General features: G+C 41.7%; 1 protein-coding gene across 4 annotated transcripts in view; it reads left to right on the top strand.

Moving 5' to 3' along the window:
* The window catches only part of PLPPR5 (phospholipid phosphatase related 5), a 194077-nt gene that overhangs the window by 40063 nt on the left and 140068 nt on the right, over positions 1-13946 (top strand). For all 4 annotated transcript variants that reach the window (XM_048496290.1, XM_048496286.1, XM_048496288.1 and 1 more), the window contains exon 2: positions 12319-12451. In XM_048496290.1, the coding sequence (XP_048352247.1) occupies positions 12319-12451 (133 nt within the window). The remainder of the gene's footprint in view (positions 1-12318; positions 12452-13946) is intronic.

Raw genomic sequence — 13946 nt, 5'->3', positions numbered from 1 at the left:
ATATCTTCCTTATACCTGCCTACATGGTAAATAACTGTTTTCTGAGTATTTTTATGGAACAAATAGTTAAGATTTATTTTGAATAATTTAAACTTTTAATGTAATGTTTAACTCTAGAAAAATTGGCCGTTTTCGCACAGCCACGCTGGGGGGGGGGGTGTGCATCGGCGTATACAACGCCGACACCCCCCCGGGACCGTCGCCTGATCAACGTACTTTCCCTGCGACCTTCCGGCACATCACCCAGGCCAGGGGACACGCCCCCTGCCCTGCGCGACAACTCTGGAGTTGCAGGGCGGGTGCTAAACTGGGCGATCTTGGAAGGTCACAATGCGTTGTTAAGGGGTGGCGCCTTCCAGCTGCTGCCGTTCGCACAGGAGCAGCTGGAAATCACTGTTTCCAGAAAACCTCGTTCGGGGAGCGAGGTTTGGAAACAGCAGCTTCGCGCCGCTGGGGGGAGCGAGGGCAGCGTGGCTGAAATGCAGCTGCGCCCCCCCCATGTGAACAGCTCCCTAGGGATGGTGTTTTTGCCATCCCTAGGGCGCTGTAATGGCCCATGCGGAAAGGGCCATTAAGTGCTACCATTGAAAATATTTGATGGTGATTAAACTTGCAATGAAACAGAGTTTGATGTTTAGGTTGTTTGAAACATGTTCTCCTCGTGCCTTTGGAAGTCAACTCAGCTACAGGGCTAGTGTCATTTATCTTACAAATTTGATATCTATTCAGCAATGAAAGCTTTCATGCTAGTGTGATTTAACAGCTTTCCACCAGCTACCACAACAAGCAGATACCACCAAATTCCTATACAAATGAAATTATGTTGCTGTGGACAAGGAGTACCAGACACCCTGCCCTTATTATTTTGGAATGTGAGCGCAACACAGATTTGTGTGTTCTACTGATTAAACCCTATTATCATCAAGGAATATTCATCATCCTGCACATTAGTTTGCCTTCTGCTGAACAACTGTAACCCTGAAATTACGATTGCAGTAGCCTCTTTCCTGGTGCTTATTACAGTGACTGTTTTATTAACCCAGTCATTCTCTTTTTGGGCTTTTTAAGGTTATTGTATTTTGTTAATTTGTATTTGTCTATGCCTATAAAGACATGAATGAATTAATAGGTTTTTTTAAAAAAAATATCAATATGAAGTAAAAATATCTTACATAATGACCAATAACAGACCAATTCCTAAATCCCAGCTTAGTAGATCTAAACTCCCCCATGACTGAAATCTTAACCAATAACTGGCTAAGGGATAGAATGTTGTGATGACAAAAATCTCTACAAGTGGGTAAGCAGTGGGTGACATGCCCTCTTCTGCCTGCCTTCCCCCGACCCAACAGTAAGCCCCAGCAGCCCATACCAACCAGTGGAGCAGTGGCACCTTGGTGCCTGCTGCTCCCCAGACCCGAAGAAGTTTCCCCATTCCAACAGGCTGCCCCCAGCTGGCAGAGTAGCAGCATCTAGGGTTTGACTGCTCCCTGGGCCTTCAGAAGCCCTTTTACCTCCCCCCATCCCAATAGGCCACCCCTGGCCAGTGGAGCAGCAGTGCCTTGGTGCCCACTGCTCCGCGGGTCCAGATAACCCCTTCTGGATTCCCCCACCCCAAGGTTCCCCATTTCCCCTCACCCCACCCCACCCTACCTTTCTATCCTCCCCACCCTAATATTCAACTTCCAACTCTCCCCCATCCTAAGCCACACCTTTCCACCCTTCCCACACCCCAAGTCATGCCTAACCCTCCCCACTCCAAGCTACACCTTCTCACCCTCCCCACTCCAAACCATTCCTTTCAACCCTCCCCCAATCCTCACCTTTCCACCTACCCCAAGCCACGCCTTTCCAACCTCTCCTACCTCTAAGCCACAGACTCAGGACCAGCTGGGTGCCAAGTGTTGCACTGGGAGTAGGGGTGGGGCTACGGCCCCAATACAGCCCATTGCAGGGGCAAGTGCTTGCTTCCCCATCCTTTACTTGGACCCATAGCATCTCTCCTGCAATGGGCTTTGCTGCTAGTATTTTATTAATGTTCAAGTAGAGGCAGGAACAAGAGATCACTGTGTTCTGCCAATCAGTTTGTGTAGGGGCTTATGTATAAAACTGAAATAGTATCAAAGGTCTTTTGTTTTCATTTGCCAAATATTTCTTCCAGTGAAGTGAACTGAAGAGATAATGAGACTTCTACAATGGCAATTTCACTAAGGGTTGTAAAGCACAGCTGTTCTGAGCACGCTGTTTTAGAGGCACTGATGCAATGGTTGATGTACGTATTATTGCCAACTCTGGCTTGGGTAATTCATGGAGATTTGTGGATAATGCTTGGGGAGGATGGGGTTTAGGGAAGGGAGAAACCTCAGCAGGGAAATGATGCCATGGAGTCTGCCTTCCAAAGGTGCCATTTCCTCCATAGTCTGTAGCTTGGAAATGAGTTGCAACTACAGAATATGGAAATTCATATCTGCTATAGTTATTGACACTTAAGTATTCCCAAAACTAGTGAATTATATCCATAATTGGAACAAAGTTGGAAAATGGCTGTGTTTATTAGGGCCAAGATCACTTGAGCTGGCGCTCTGTACTTGTGCATGGCGTGTCTGAAGATCCTGTTTCTTATTTGCACAGTAAGGCTTGGATCCCACTGATCTTTTCTGCTAATGGAAGGAGGGAGGTACTTTTATCTGTTCTCTCCCGCTTCTGACCTCTGATTTTCCTAAATCCTCTAGAAACAGCATTTAGGGAGATCAGAAGATAGCAATGGACAATGGAGAAGCAGGGAAGTTTTCTTCCATTAATGGAAGTGTCCTCCAATAGCAGTACTAATTGGGAAGATGTAACCCATAATTTAAGAAAGAATAGGCTAATAGGCTGGTTTTTCATAAGGAAGCTGGTACCTTCTGTTCTTTTTTTGCCAAGTTAGAGCAAATGTATTCTTGTATGTGTTAGTACAGGAACAAGCTATTTATTCCTGAACAGCCCACACAGACAAATGTGAGTCTGTGTTTTGCTTTTGCCTGAACATAGTGGAACCTGGTAAACGCTTTTACTCTTGTTTCAGCTCCCCCCTCTCCTGCTTTTAAAAGACTTTATCAGTCTCAAGGTGAAAACACTGAGCATTTTCTTTAATTGTGCATTTCCTGTAATCTTTGTCAGTTCACAAACAAACCTAGCATGTAAACTATATATTTAGTGATTGCTGTGTGTTTAGTTCTGTAACACATATGCGCACACCATGATTCTGATTTCTTTTTAATGTAGGTTGGAATTTAGGGATGTTCCCAGGTACACTCCAAATCTGGTTCTACCTAAGGCCCCCTATAAGTAGGGTTGCCAAACTCCAGGTGGTGGCTGGAGATGTCCTGGAATTGCAGCTGGTCTCCTGATGACAGAGATCAGTTCTCCAAGACAAAACGGCTGCTGTGGATTGTGGACTCAGGCACTATAAGGAACCTTCTGAGGTCCCTTTGTCCCTCCCCCCCTCCATCCCCACACCCCACTCTCTCTAGACTCTACCCCCAACATTCCTGGGTATTTCTCAACTCAGAACTGTCAATCCTAGCTAGACATCTCCTTCCCCATCTTTATCAATGCCCATATACTTTCAACATTGGCAAGATAGGCTGCTGTGAAAGATTTCCTCTTTCATAGAGAATGAAAGAGCTTGCTTAGACAAAGTACAAAAGATAAGAAAAAGAAAGCTTGTAGTTCCATTATATCATAAAACAATGCCATCCTTTGTTGTTGATTTTTAAAACACATAACTCAAAGACAGATAAGTGAATGATAGATCTTGTAACTTTGTATTTTATGAAATGACTTCCTACAGTATTTATCACTCATACTCCCGAGTTAAAATGTCAGGTTGATTTGTTCTTTCTAGCAATTCAGTCAATTCTTTTGTATTTTTTAAATTTTCTCCAAATAATCTGCCCAGCTATGAACGTATTATTTTTGTGCACCTGTGGAATCCTCTTACCTGTGGCAAATATTAGTACCAGGCTGATGAGGCCAGTGACAGATTGTATCATTATTCTGTCTCTTCTGTCTGCCAGCGTGAACTGCCACCATGTTTGTCTCAGGTATGCCTCCTCACTATTTAAATCCTGGGTTGGCATTGTGAATTGCAACACATTTTTAATTTCCAACTTTGAAATGTGGCATGGTGCATTCTGGCTGCATGTAACATATTTTTCTGTCCTGAAAAACTTACTAGCTCTTCAAGGCAAAAAGAATGAGAGAGAGAAAAATTACTGTATGTGCCCTAATATTATTGCACTGCATTTTACAGATAGAGGCATGGATATGGTACTTTTTTCTTGTGGCCAGCAGCTGAGCAGTTGCTTTTAAACAGTGAGAACAGGTTACTAGGACTGTGCAGCAATCCAGTCTTGTGGGAATAAGATCAGATCAGGGCCAACAATCTTTCTGAGGCTATGGGTGCTTTTGGAATGTTGAGAATAGGGATTGAGTGTTTCCCATGTGGGGCTGGGGCCAACACACAGTGTTGGGAAATATGAACTAAGCATCTTACTATGATGGAGGCTGCTGTTTCTGAATGGATATTCCCTGCAGACACAGAGGTGATATCCTCCAGGTTCTTTGGTGGCACCTCTGCCTCTATTGAGGTCCAGGAAAGCCAGGACTGGCTATTTGCTTTCAGATAAGCATCCTACTGTCCTACTGTCCAAAAAAATAAATGGGTGACAACAGGAAAGTTACCAGTGGGATCACTGGTATAGGAAAACTGAGCTAAGAAACGGAATGGGAAGGAACTCAAAGTATAACTGGGAAGATTAAAGTTTTATACAATGAACAATTATACCATCTACCATAACAGCTGCCCCCAAGGGGAACAAAGGTCATTTCATAATGCTGATGATGGCTATCACAGCAGATTTGGCTGTCCCACCAACTAATTTCATAAAATGATGTCACATCATACTTGTTAAAATGTTGTTGATGATGGCATGATAACTTTGTTTCCATTTTTACGTGATAGGGTTTTAATTTATTTCATAATAACAAGCAACTGGTTTAAGTGTTTTCTGTGTGTTTAATTCCAGTTTCACTATGGATCTAATTGGCAATATACCCAGTTCCGTTCATGTAGGTAAACTGTTCTCTTTCCCTTAAAATGGTCTGTTATTTTTCCTAATAGAAAAAAAAAACTCTTCAGTTTATGAGGGAGTTAAACTGTGTATTTGGTGTCAGTTTAAACAAGCAAGGAGCAATGAGGACAAGGAAAACACGGCAGAAGTGGCCTCAAGGGAAGGATCAACATAATGAACTAGAAATTGCTACCGATAGTTATTCTGTTGTTGCTCTTCCTGTCAAAGTGCTCACCTCACAAGCTAGCTTCAGTTTAAGAAACCTTGTGAATCTCATTTGCAGACTCACTAAGGGCTGCTGTTTATGCTAATAAATTTTTCTTCAGTCCAGTTGTTGTTAGCATGTGAACTGGGTTTCCCTGAGGTGTCAGTGGTTGCCAAGAAGATACACATTTCTCAGTTTTAAAAAAAACCACTAAAGCAAGGGGAACTTAATATAGGCATGGATAATGTTTGGCATACAGGAAATGTATAGAGATCCCCCCTTTTCTCCTCTTCCACTTTTCTTGCATGAGGGGCACTTGACAAACAGATAAACAGTGCATAATGAGCTTTACACAATTTGCTGCCATCAGATTCAGTTGTAACTATTTCTGGAGGTTTTAGAAGAAGGTTAGATAGCTCCATGGAAGAGAACAACTTCTGTTCCATTAAGTTGTCTATGTTCAGTGGCAGTGAACATCTGAAAACCACTTGCCACCCGTGGGCAGGATCGGTACTACTCAGAGTCCCCAAACCACAATAATGACACAACACTCTTGTCTGTGGGGTAAAATTTCTGGCCATAGCCAAACTGTTTTATTTGATACCGTCTGTCTAATGATCTGCTCCAGAATCTTCCCAATACCAGGGAAGATTCTGGAGCAGATCATTAGACAGACAGTCTGCCGACACTTAGAAGGGAATGCTGTGATCACAAAAAGTCAGCATGGGTTTCTGAAAAACAAGTCATGCCAGACCAATCTTATCTCTTTTTTTGATGCAGTGACAAGCTTGGTAGATAAGGGGAATGCTGTGGATGTAGCATACCTTGATTTTAGTAAAGCTTTTGACAAAGTGCTCCATAATATTCTTGCAAGTAAGCTAGTGAAATGTGGACTAGACAATGCCACTATTAAATGGATTTCTAATTGGTTGACTGATCGAACTCAAAGGGTGATTATTAATGGCTCATCTTCATCCTGGAAAGAAGTGACTAGTGCGGTACTGCAGGGTTCTGTCATGGGCCCAGTGCTATTCAATATTTTTTATCAATGACTTCAGTGATGGAATAGAGGGCATGCTAATCAGTTTTCAGATGACACCAAATTAGGAGGGGTATCTAATAACCCAGAGGACAGAGTCAGAATTCAAAATGACCTGGACAGATTAGAGAGCTGGGTCAAAACATACAAAATGAATTTCAACAGAGATAAATATAAGCTACTACACTTAGGCATAACAAATAAAATGGGTGACACCTGGCTTGACAACACTACACGTGAAAGGAATCTGGGAGTCTTAGTAGACCATAAACTAAACATGAGTCAGCAGTGTGATGCGACAACCAAGAAAGTCAAAGCAATTTTGGGCTGTATCAATAGGAGTGTAGTGTCAAGATCAAGGGATGTAATTGTATCTCTCTACTCTGCATTGGTTAGACATCACCGGGAATAGTGTGTACAGTTCTGGGCACTGCAATTCAAGAAGGATGTTGGCAAGCTGGAACGGGTCCAGAAGAGGGCAACCAAAATGGTAAAAGGTCTGGAGTCCATGCCTTATGAAGAGAGACTTAGGGAGCTGGGGATGTTTAGTCTGGAGAAGCGAAGGTTACGGGAGGACATGATAGCTATGTTTAAATATTTGAAGGGATGCTATGTCAAAGAGAGAGCAAGTTTGTTTTCCGCTACCTCAGAGACTAGGACATGGAGTATTGGATTCAAGGTGCAGGAAAAGAAATTCCACCTAAACGTTAAGAAGAACTTCCTGACCATCAGGGCTGTTCGACAGTGGAATTTACTGCCTCGGAGAGTGGTAGAGTCTCCTTCTTTGGAGATTTTTAAACAGAGGCTGGATGAACCTACAACGGGAGTGCTTTGATTGTGTATTCCTGGATTGCAGGGCGTTGGACGATAGCCCTTGGGGTCTCTTCCAGCTCTGTGATTCTATGATTCTGTGACAAAGGATGAAAAGAAGCGTGTGGTGCAGCATGCAATCTGATCTGTACACTGGGCAGCCCGAGTGCTGTCCCCCAGTGAAACCGTCCTCCAACAGGCGCGTTGGAAACCATTAACCTTGAGCAGCAATCATGGTACACAATCATCATCCCTTAAGGATGAAAATGTAGAGATTTCAGGTTCTCATGGTGCAGAGAGAGAAGAATGTGGCAATGATCAAAATCAGAAGGTCATAGAAAAAACACATATGAAACTGTTGAGTAATTTCAGCTATTTTATTCTGATGGAGTAAGTGTAAGTTTAGATAGAAATTGTGGACAAAATCTCCCTTACTTTGTTATATGGGAATTGGCTCAGAAATGGTGGCTGTTCTTAAGAACCCTTTTCATGTGTCTTTAACAATAGTTTCACTTTCATAATAAAGCTGGCAAAGCTTTGCACTGCCTAAAGGTGGGCAAAAGTTCATCTGTTTAACATCTAAACAGCTAAATAATGTTATATTTCCTCATCCCCTTTCCCTTTTTTCCTTGCCAGAAGCACCCCAAATGGCTGGTGAGATCACAGTGTAACCTCATGGGATCTCAGTGATGTTTTTGAGAAGCAGGCATTACTTCTATGATTACTGAGTTTTTTGAAACCTCTGTGTGCGTGTTTATTGCAAATTTCTCAGCAAACATCTGGCTTCTTCCAAGCCTGAAACCCCCTGTCCCATGTGATCATGGCCCTATTATATAGATTTTTTATCCATACTTTATGGTCCAGTTCAGAATTAGATATAATGGTAGAGACTGTATACCTTTCTCTAGAATTTTCCTCCCTGGTAGAATAAGCACATGTTTGGACATAATCACATTCACCCTCCTTCCAAGCCTAACTCCCTTTAATTGGCTGCTGCCTACAGATTGCAGGGAATGAAATAACATCTTTCTACACAGTTATTATTCATAAGTCATGTTTTTCATCTTTGACTTCTTTCATACTGGATTGTCCCCTCTTCTACCTCATTCTCTAACAACCCTGTGAAGTGTTGAGAGTGAGCAACTAACTCAAGGGCATGGGGTGACAATTATGACTGCGGGGAGTTGAATCCAGGTCTTCCCAGGTATAATCTGGTTCACTATCCATTTTATTACGCTGACATGTTTACTAGATGTTACTAAGAAGATGAGAAGCTGTCATAGCTCGAGTGGGAGAGAGGCACGGAAAGGCCCTCCCTGCCTTTATAAGCCTGCAGCCCCTCCCCTCCATGTGCTCGAGCTGGCAGCAGAACGGCCCCACCTGCTGGGCTGGATGCTGGTGCCGAGCCTGCCCCTCTCCCAGGCAGCAACGGCAGCCAAGGTAATTCTCAGCCATGCTCAGGTTGTGTGCTTCTATAAGAACAATGCAATGCCTGATCCTGAGATTGTCTTGGATTCAACCAGCTTTTCTTATTATGAGAAAGGAAAGGAGAGAGTCCCCATTGATCACTAGGGAAGCCATACTGGGGTTATTGGACCTGCATGGACCAAAGTTATGTGTGTTGGAGGCTCTAGTGACGTTGGGAATTAGGTGAGATATATGTGAACATAAAAAGAGGATTGACACAAGCTGAGGATGGTTTTTCTAATCTTATGACCTTTGCATTTGTATTATATTACTGAACCAACTGTTTTGATGTGAACACCAAGACTAAGTGTCCATATTATAGCAAAACAGAAGGCTAATGAGAAATAATATAACCAAGATTTGGATCATTAAGTGTGTGTACCAGCAGGTTCCTGAAATGAAGAAATAATTTGAGAGGTTAGAGATGCAGAATCAAAATAATATTCCAACACAATGACTAAGAAGAATGTAGGTACAAATCTGTTCATTCAAATCAACAGGCTACACCCTGGGAACACCTCTGGTATGCCCCTGCTGTGTCAGCAGGGCAGCGGTGGCATGGGAGTCGGGGAGTGCTTATGCGATGCCCAGCACCGTGTTAGAGGGGTCCAAGTGAGCTCTTAGTCTGGGGGGCCCATGGTATCCTAATGTAAAGTATGTTTGGATTTCCCTTGAGGCTTGCCAAAGAGTCCCAATTACCACTGGTCAGTCATTCTTTAGCTGGTCATAAAGATGATTAACCCTGACCTCAGCTTAAGGAGAAAAACCTCTGTAATGCCAATTTCTCTTTTTTCCTTCTTGAGAATTATATTCTTAAAACAACCATTGCCAGTCATGGTTGCCTTTATCAGCCAATGTGCAACACACCAGAGGGAAAGTACCTGTCTTGTGCTGCATATAAACAGAGTTCTGTTTTTGAAGGTTGCTAGAAAAGGGACTAGTTTATCTCTGAAATATATTATGCAGTCAGAAACACTCAGATCTTCACATAATGAATTGTACTTTGAAGTGTTTTTGATGAAAAAACCATAGAAGGATATACTGAGCTTTTAAAAGTATTTTTTTCACCATTCTAATTCACATTTGATAAACTTTATTTGTACATGTTCTGATTGATTCCTGTTCCGCAAAAAGATTTTGAGCAGCAAACATGAATTTCCCTGATGTCTAAACTTGGCCAACAGGAGTCAAGTTTAATCAACCATTGATCCTCAATATGTTTATTGATAATACTGTAAATCTTTTTTTAAATAAAGTTCTTTTCCTAAAAGATATTGATAATTTTGTTCTAAAACTTCTTGGGCTATGCAGTCACAACACACAAAAATCTGTGTGTGTAACTTCATCTATTATTAAATTTCAGGCTCCCAGCCAGACAGCTTTACTTCCTTCAGCTTTCCATACATTTTCACACTTCTGCCTTTAGAGGCACCACCCTCTTCCTGGCCCACCCATTCCTATGTAAGGGTGACATGTGCAAGAGTTTTTATGTTATAATTGTAGAGATAAGTTGCTGGCTTGCTTGGTTGCAGGAGGAAGCCTGAAAATGTTTGGCTTATAGGTTCACAAATCAGAGATCTCTTAATTTCTCCTGCCCTTTCCAGACAGTGTATAGTGCAGTACAGTAAATGTGCACACTTATACTGATTTGATTTTGGGTGGGGTCTGTGCATCCAGATGTAGTGTTTTGCAATATTACTTCTGTTGTGGGAATACTGAGCATTCATAGTACTCAATTTGCAGGTCTTTTAATTGGCACTCAGAAGTGCCCTTTGCATATTCTCCCAGCTGTTGGGGAACCACTTAACTGTGAATGGCTCCCATGCATTTTGGAAAATGTTTAAATGAAACAGTAACAGAAATACATTTACAGTGCAATCCAGAACAGAGTTACTTCAGGCTAAGCCCATTGCCTTGAAGGAGCATGGACTGGAGTACTTCTGTTCTGGATTGCACTGTTAATCACATTGCTGCTGGGGGGAGAGAGATACTCCATATGAAAGAACTATATTGAGAAAGAGAGTGGTGCAGTGGTTAAGAATGGTGAACTCTGGAGAGCCTGGTTTGATTCCCCACTCTTTCAATGAGTAGCAGACTCGTATCCAGTGAACTGGATTTGTTTCGCTACTCCTACACATGAAGCCCGTTTGAGTGACCTTGGGCTAGTCACAGTTCTCTTTGAACTCTCTCAGCCCCACCTACCTCATAAGCTGTCTGTTGTGAGGAGAGGATGGGAAAGTTTGTAATCTACTGTGACAATCATTACAGGAGAGAAAGGAAATGTATACATACAAACTCTTCTTCTATACTAGTGGTTGGGTCATTAGCAGTGTAGTCCAATGGAGAATTATTCCAATGTAAATCCACTGAAATCAATGGAGTAACTGTCTCAGATTTTATTGCTCTTTAAATTCTGAAAGACCAGCCTATAATTTTTTACAAATAAAATAGGATATAAAGCAGAGATATTCAGAAATTACACTTCAGTTAAAAAAGTAGAATGCAACATTTGCCTGTAGAAAATGTACTACATTGAACTATACATTATCTTTTATCTAAAACACATTTCCTTGGTAGAGCCAGATTCAAGTCCAGTAACACCTTAGAGTTTTGTCTCTCAAAGGGAGCTTTGTCTCTCAAAAACTCATGCTCTGAAGATCCAGTTGGTCCCTAATGTGCTACTGGACTCAAATCTGCTGCAGGCCAACACAGCTACCCTCTAAAACTGTACTGACTTATTCTTAAACGTTAATCTGTTTTGTTTTTTGTTTTTGTCCAATAGCTCAGCTGCCTATGATCTGGAAAGGTCTTAAACTGCTACTTTTAACCAAAGTTCTCAGATTGCCCCCGTAAAAGTCTGAAAGATTTCTTTTAGTTCATCCAAATTCCAAACTGGTGAACGAGAAATGATAAAAGATTGCCTTAAGGTCACTCATTGAAAGTGCAAGTTGCGCTCTGGTCTTCAATTGTGTTTTAGGCCAGAGCTCTCTCATCCACTGAGGCTCATTAAAGCCTCATGAATGTATATGTAGGATAAGCATGAATTGTTAATGCTTCATTCCCAATTAACTGTGGGGCAGCTTTGGATGTTTAACAAGCAGGGAAATAGTAGCTTCAACTCAGGCTTTCCCAGTTGGCGCATGTCAACCCCTGCTGTGTGTATCTGCCCATGCAGTTATTCCAGCTGGCTCAGAATAGCAAGCCTTTTCTTGATCCTGCGATAACTTTGTCCTTGAGTACTCTCTGAAAAGAAACCCATGAGGAGACACATGCAGTTACAGGATCATATCTTATAGCAATGGTGCATTCTTTAAAATGTCTACATTCGTGTCAAACAAATGTCTGTTGAAAGGATGCCGTTTCCAGTTGATTTATCAACAGTGCTCTTCACGCAGGATGAACGAACCTACCAGTTTTGTCAAATAAGAATCGACATATAAAACTGAGTGGTGATTGGTGAAGTTTGGCCCATATCTTGAGATACATGTGGTATTTTGGTGGATTTTCTTCTAGGTAGCTTTGGGCCTCAGGCTCATCCTTGAGCAATAGATAGTTGTAATTCAGTATTTATTGAAATTCTAATAAGAGTAGTTACTGTTTGTGTAGCACAGGGATGAGTGGCAATCAGCCGTCTATTTACTTGAAATTTGATGTGCCTTTTTCTTCTTCATTTTCCCATCAAGATAATTGTCGGAGAAACTGCCGTGTTTTGCCTACAAATGGCCACGCGGGATTTTGAAAACCAAGAAAAAACCATCTTAACCGGAGACTGTTGCTATATAAATCCACTCATGCGCAGGACTGTCAGATTCCTTGGTAAGAATGTTGAGTATTGTTTTTAATTGTTCCTTAGTTATATGGCATACAAACGAAGACAGGATAAAACTTCTTATCTGAATACTGGTTATCCAAATCTCTTGTTTATTTTAATTCATGATGTGATATTTTGCATATTATAATTTTGTTAGATGACATGACCTGCATTCTTGCTTGTCTATACTTGCATTTTTTTACATTATAGTCAAAAGTATAGTTAAACAATGCACCAATTATGCAGATTTTCCAAGAACAGAAACTATACACAGTTGTCTATAGTGGAAATGTACTTTATGAATTTATGGAGTATTTATATTGGGTTGAATCCAACCAGCATTTTTGCTAATGCAAAAAGGAGAAGAGGTGGCCTTGCCCAATTCTCCTCTCAGTAGCCATCCTATGTAGTTTTTCATCCAAGTAGGTCTCATTATTTATAGTGTAGTTTTTAGGTGTTGAAAGGGCATCTCTCCTTCCTGTTACACCAGCAGAAATGGGATCTACTCCATTGTCAGTTATCTGAATATAACATTACTGCTGTTTATGTTTACCGGATCAATTGTTGGATATTTCCATAGAGCATAGGTGGAGCTCTATCAACCAAAAGAGCCATGTTTGCCTCCATCCCTGGCATGATGTCTGTATTTCAGGGGGGCTCACAGCTTACCTGCTTTTCTAGTAGCAAGTGTTTCAAGGTGGAAACCACCTGCCAACCTTTGGATGTACCAGGCAAGGCTGTGTCCTCCTTCTGAAAATTGGGGTATTTTTTTATGTTGAGGAACAGTTCTCATAAGTGTCATGTACCTGCCAAATCACTGAGTATCATTGCCATAAGCTATAGTGGAATAACAAAGGAGAGAACAGTTTAGCTTTTTATCCTAGATGTAGTATTTATTTATTTAATTTCAGAATTGGAAGGAACCTCCAGGGTCATCTAGTTCAACCTCCTGAAAATGCAGGAATCCCAACTATAATATCCCTGACAAGTAGGCATTCGATCGATACTTAAAAACCTCCAATGATAAAGAATCCAGCACCAATGTCAAATACGTCGCAACATCAGGAAGTTCTCCCTCAAAGAAGACATCCAGTGGTGTAGTGATTAAGAGCTGCAGACACTTATCTGAACAACTGGGTTTGATTCCTCAGTGATCCACATGAAGCCTGCTACATGACCTTGGGCTAGTCATAACTCTCTCCGAACTCTGTCAGCCCCACCTATTGTGCAAGGTGCCTGTTGTGAGGGGGGTGGAGGGGAAGGCAATTGTAAGCCACTTCAAGACTTCTGAAGATAGAGAAAAATAAGGTTAGAAACCCAATTATTATTCTTCAAATGTAGATGAAACCACCTTTGCTGTAGTTTATAGCCATTGATTTGAGTCCTGACATCTAACATCTAACAGGACTGATCACATGTCCATCCCATCCCTTTAGGTATTGGATGGTGGCAACCATATCACTGCAATCATCTTTTCTCCAGTATAGAGATTCCCAGGTC

The sequence above is a fragment of the Sphaerodactylus townsendi genome, linkage group LG05, assembly GCF_021028975.2.
Source record: "Sphaerodactylus townsendi isolate TG3544 linkage group LG05, MPM_Stown_v2.3, whole genome shotgun sequence".
Classification (NCBI taxonomy): domain Eukaryota; kingdom Metazoa; phylum Chordata; class Lepidosauria; order Squamata; family Sphaerodactylidae; genus Sphaerodactylus; species Sphaerodactylus townsendi.
Note: the sequence above shows the minus strand (reverse complement) of the source record. Positions and strands in the feature narration are given on the sequence as shown.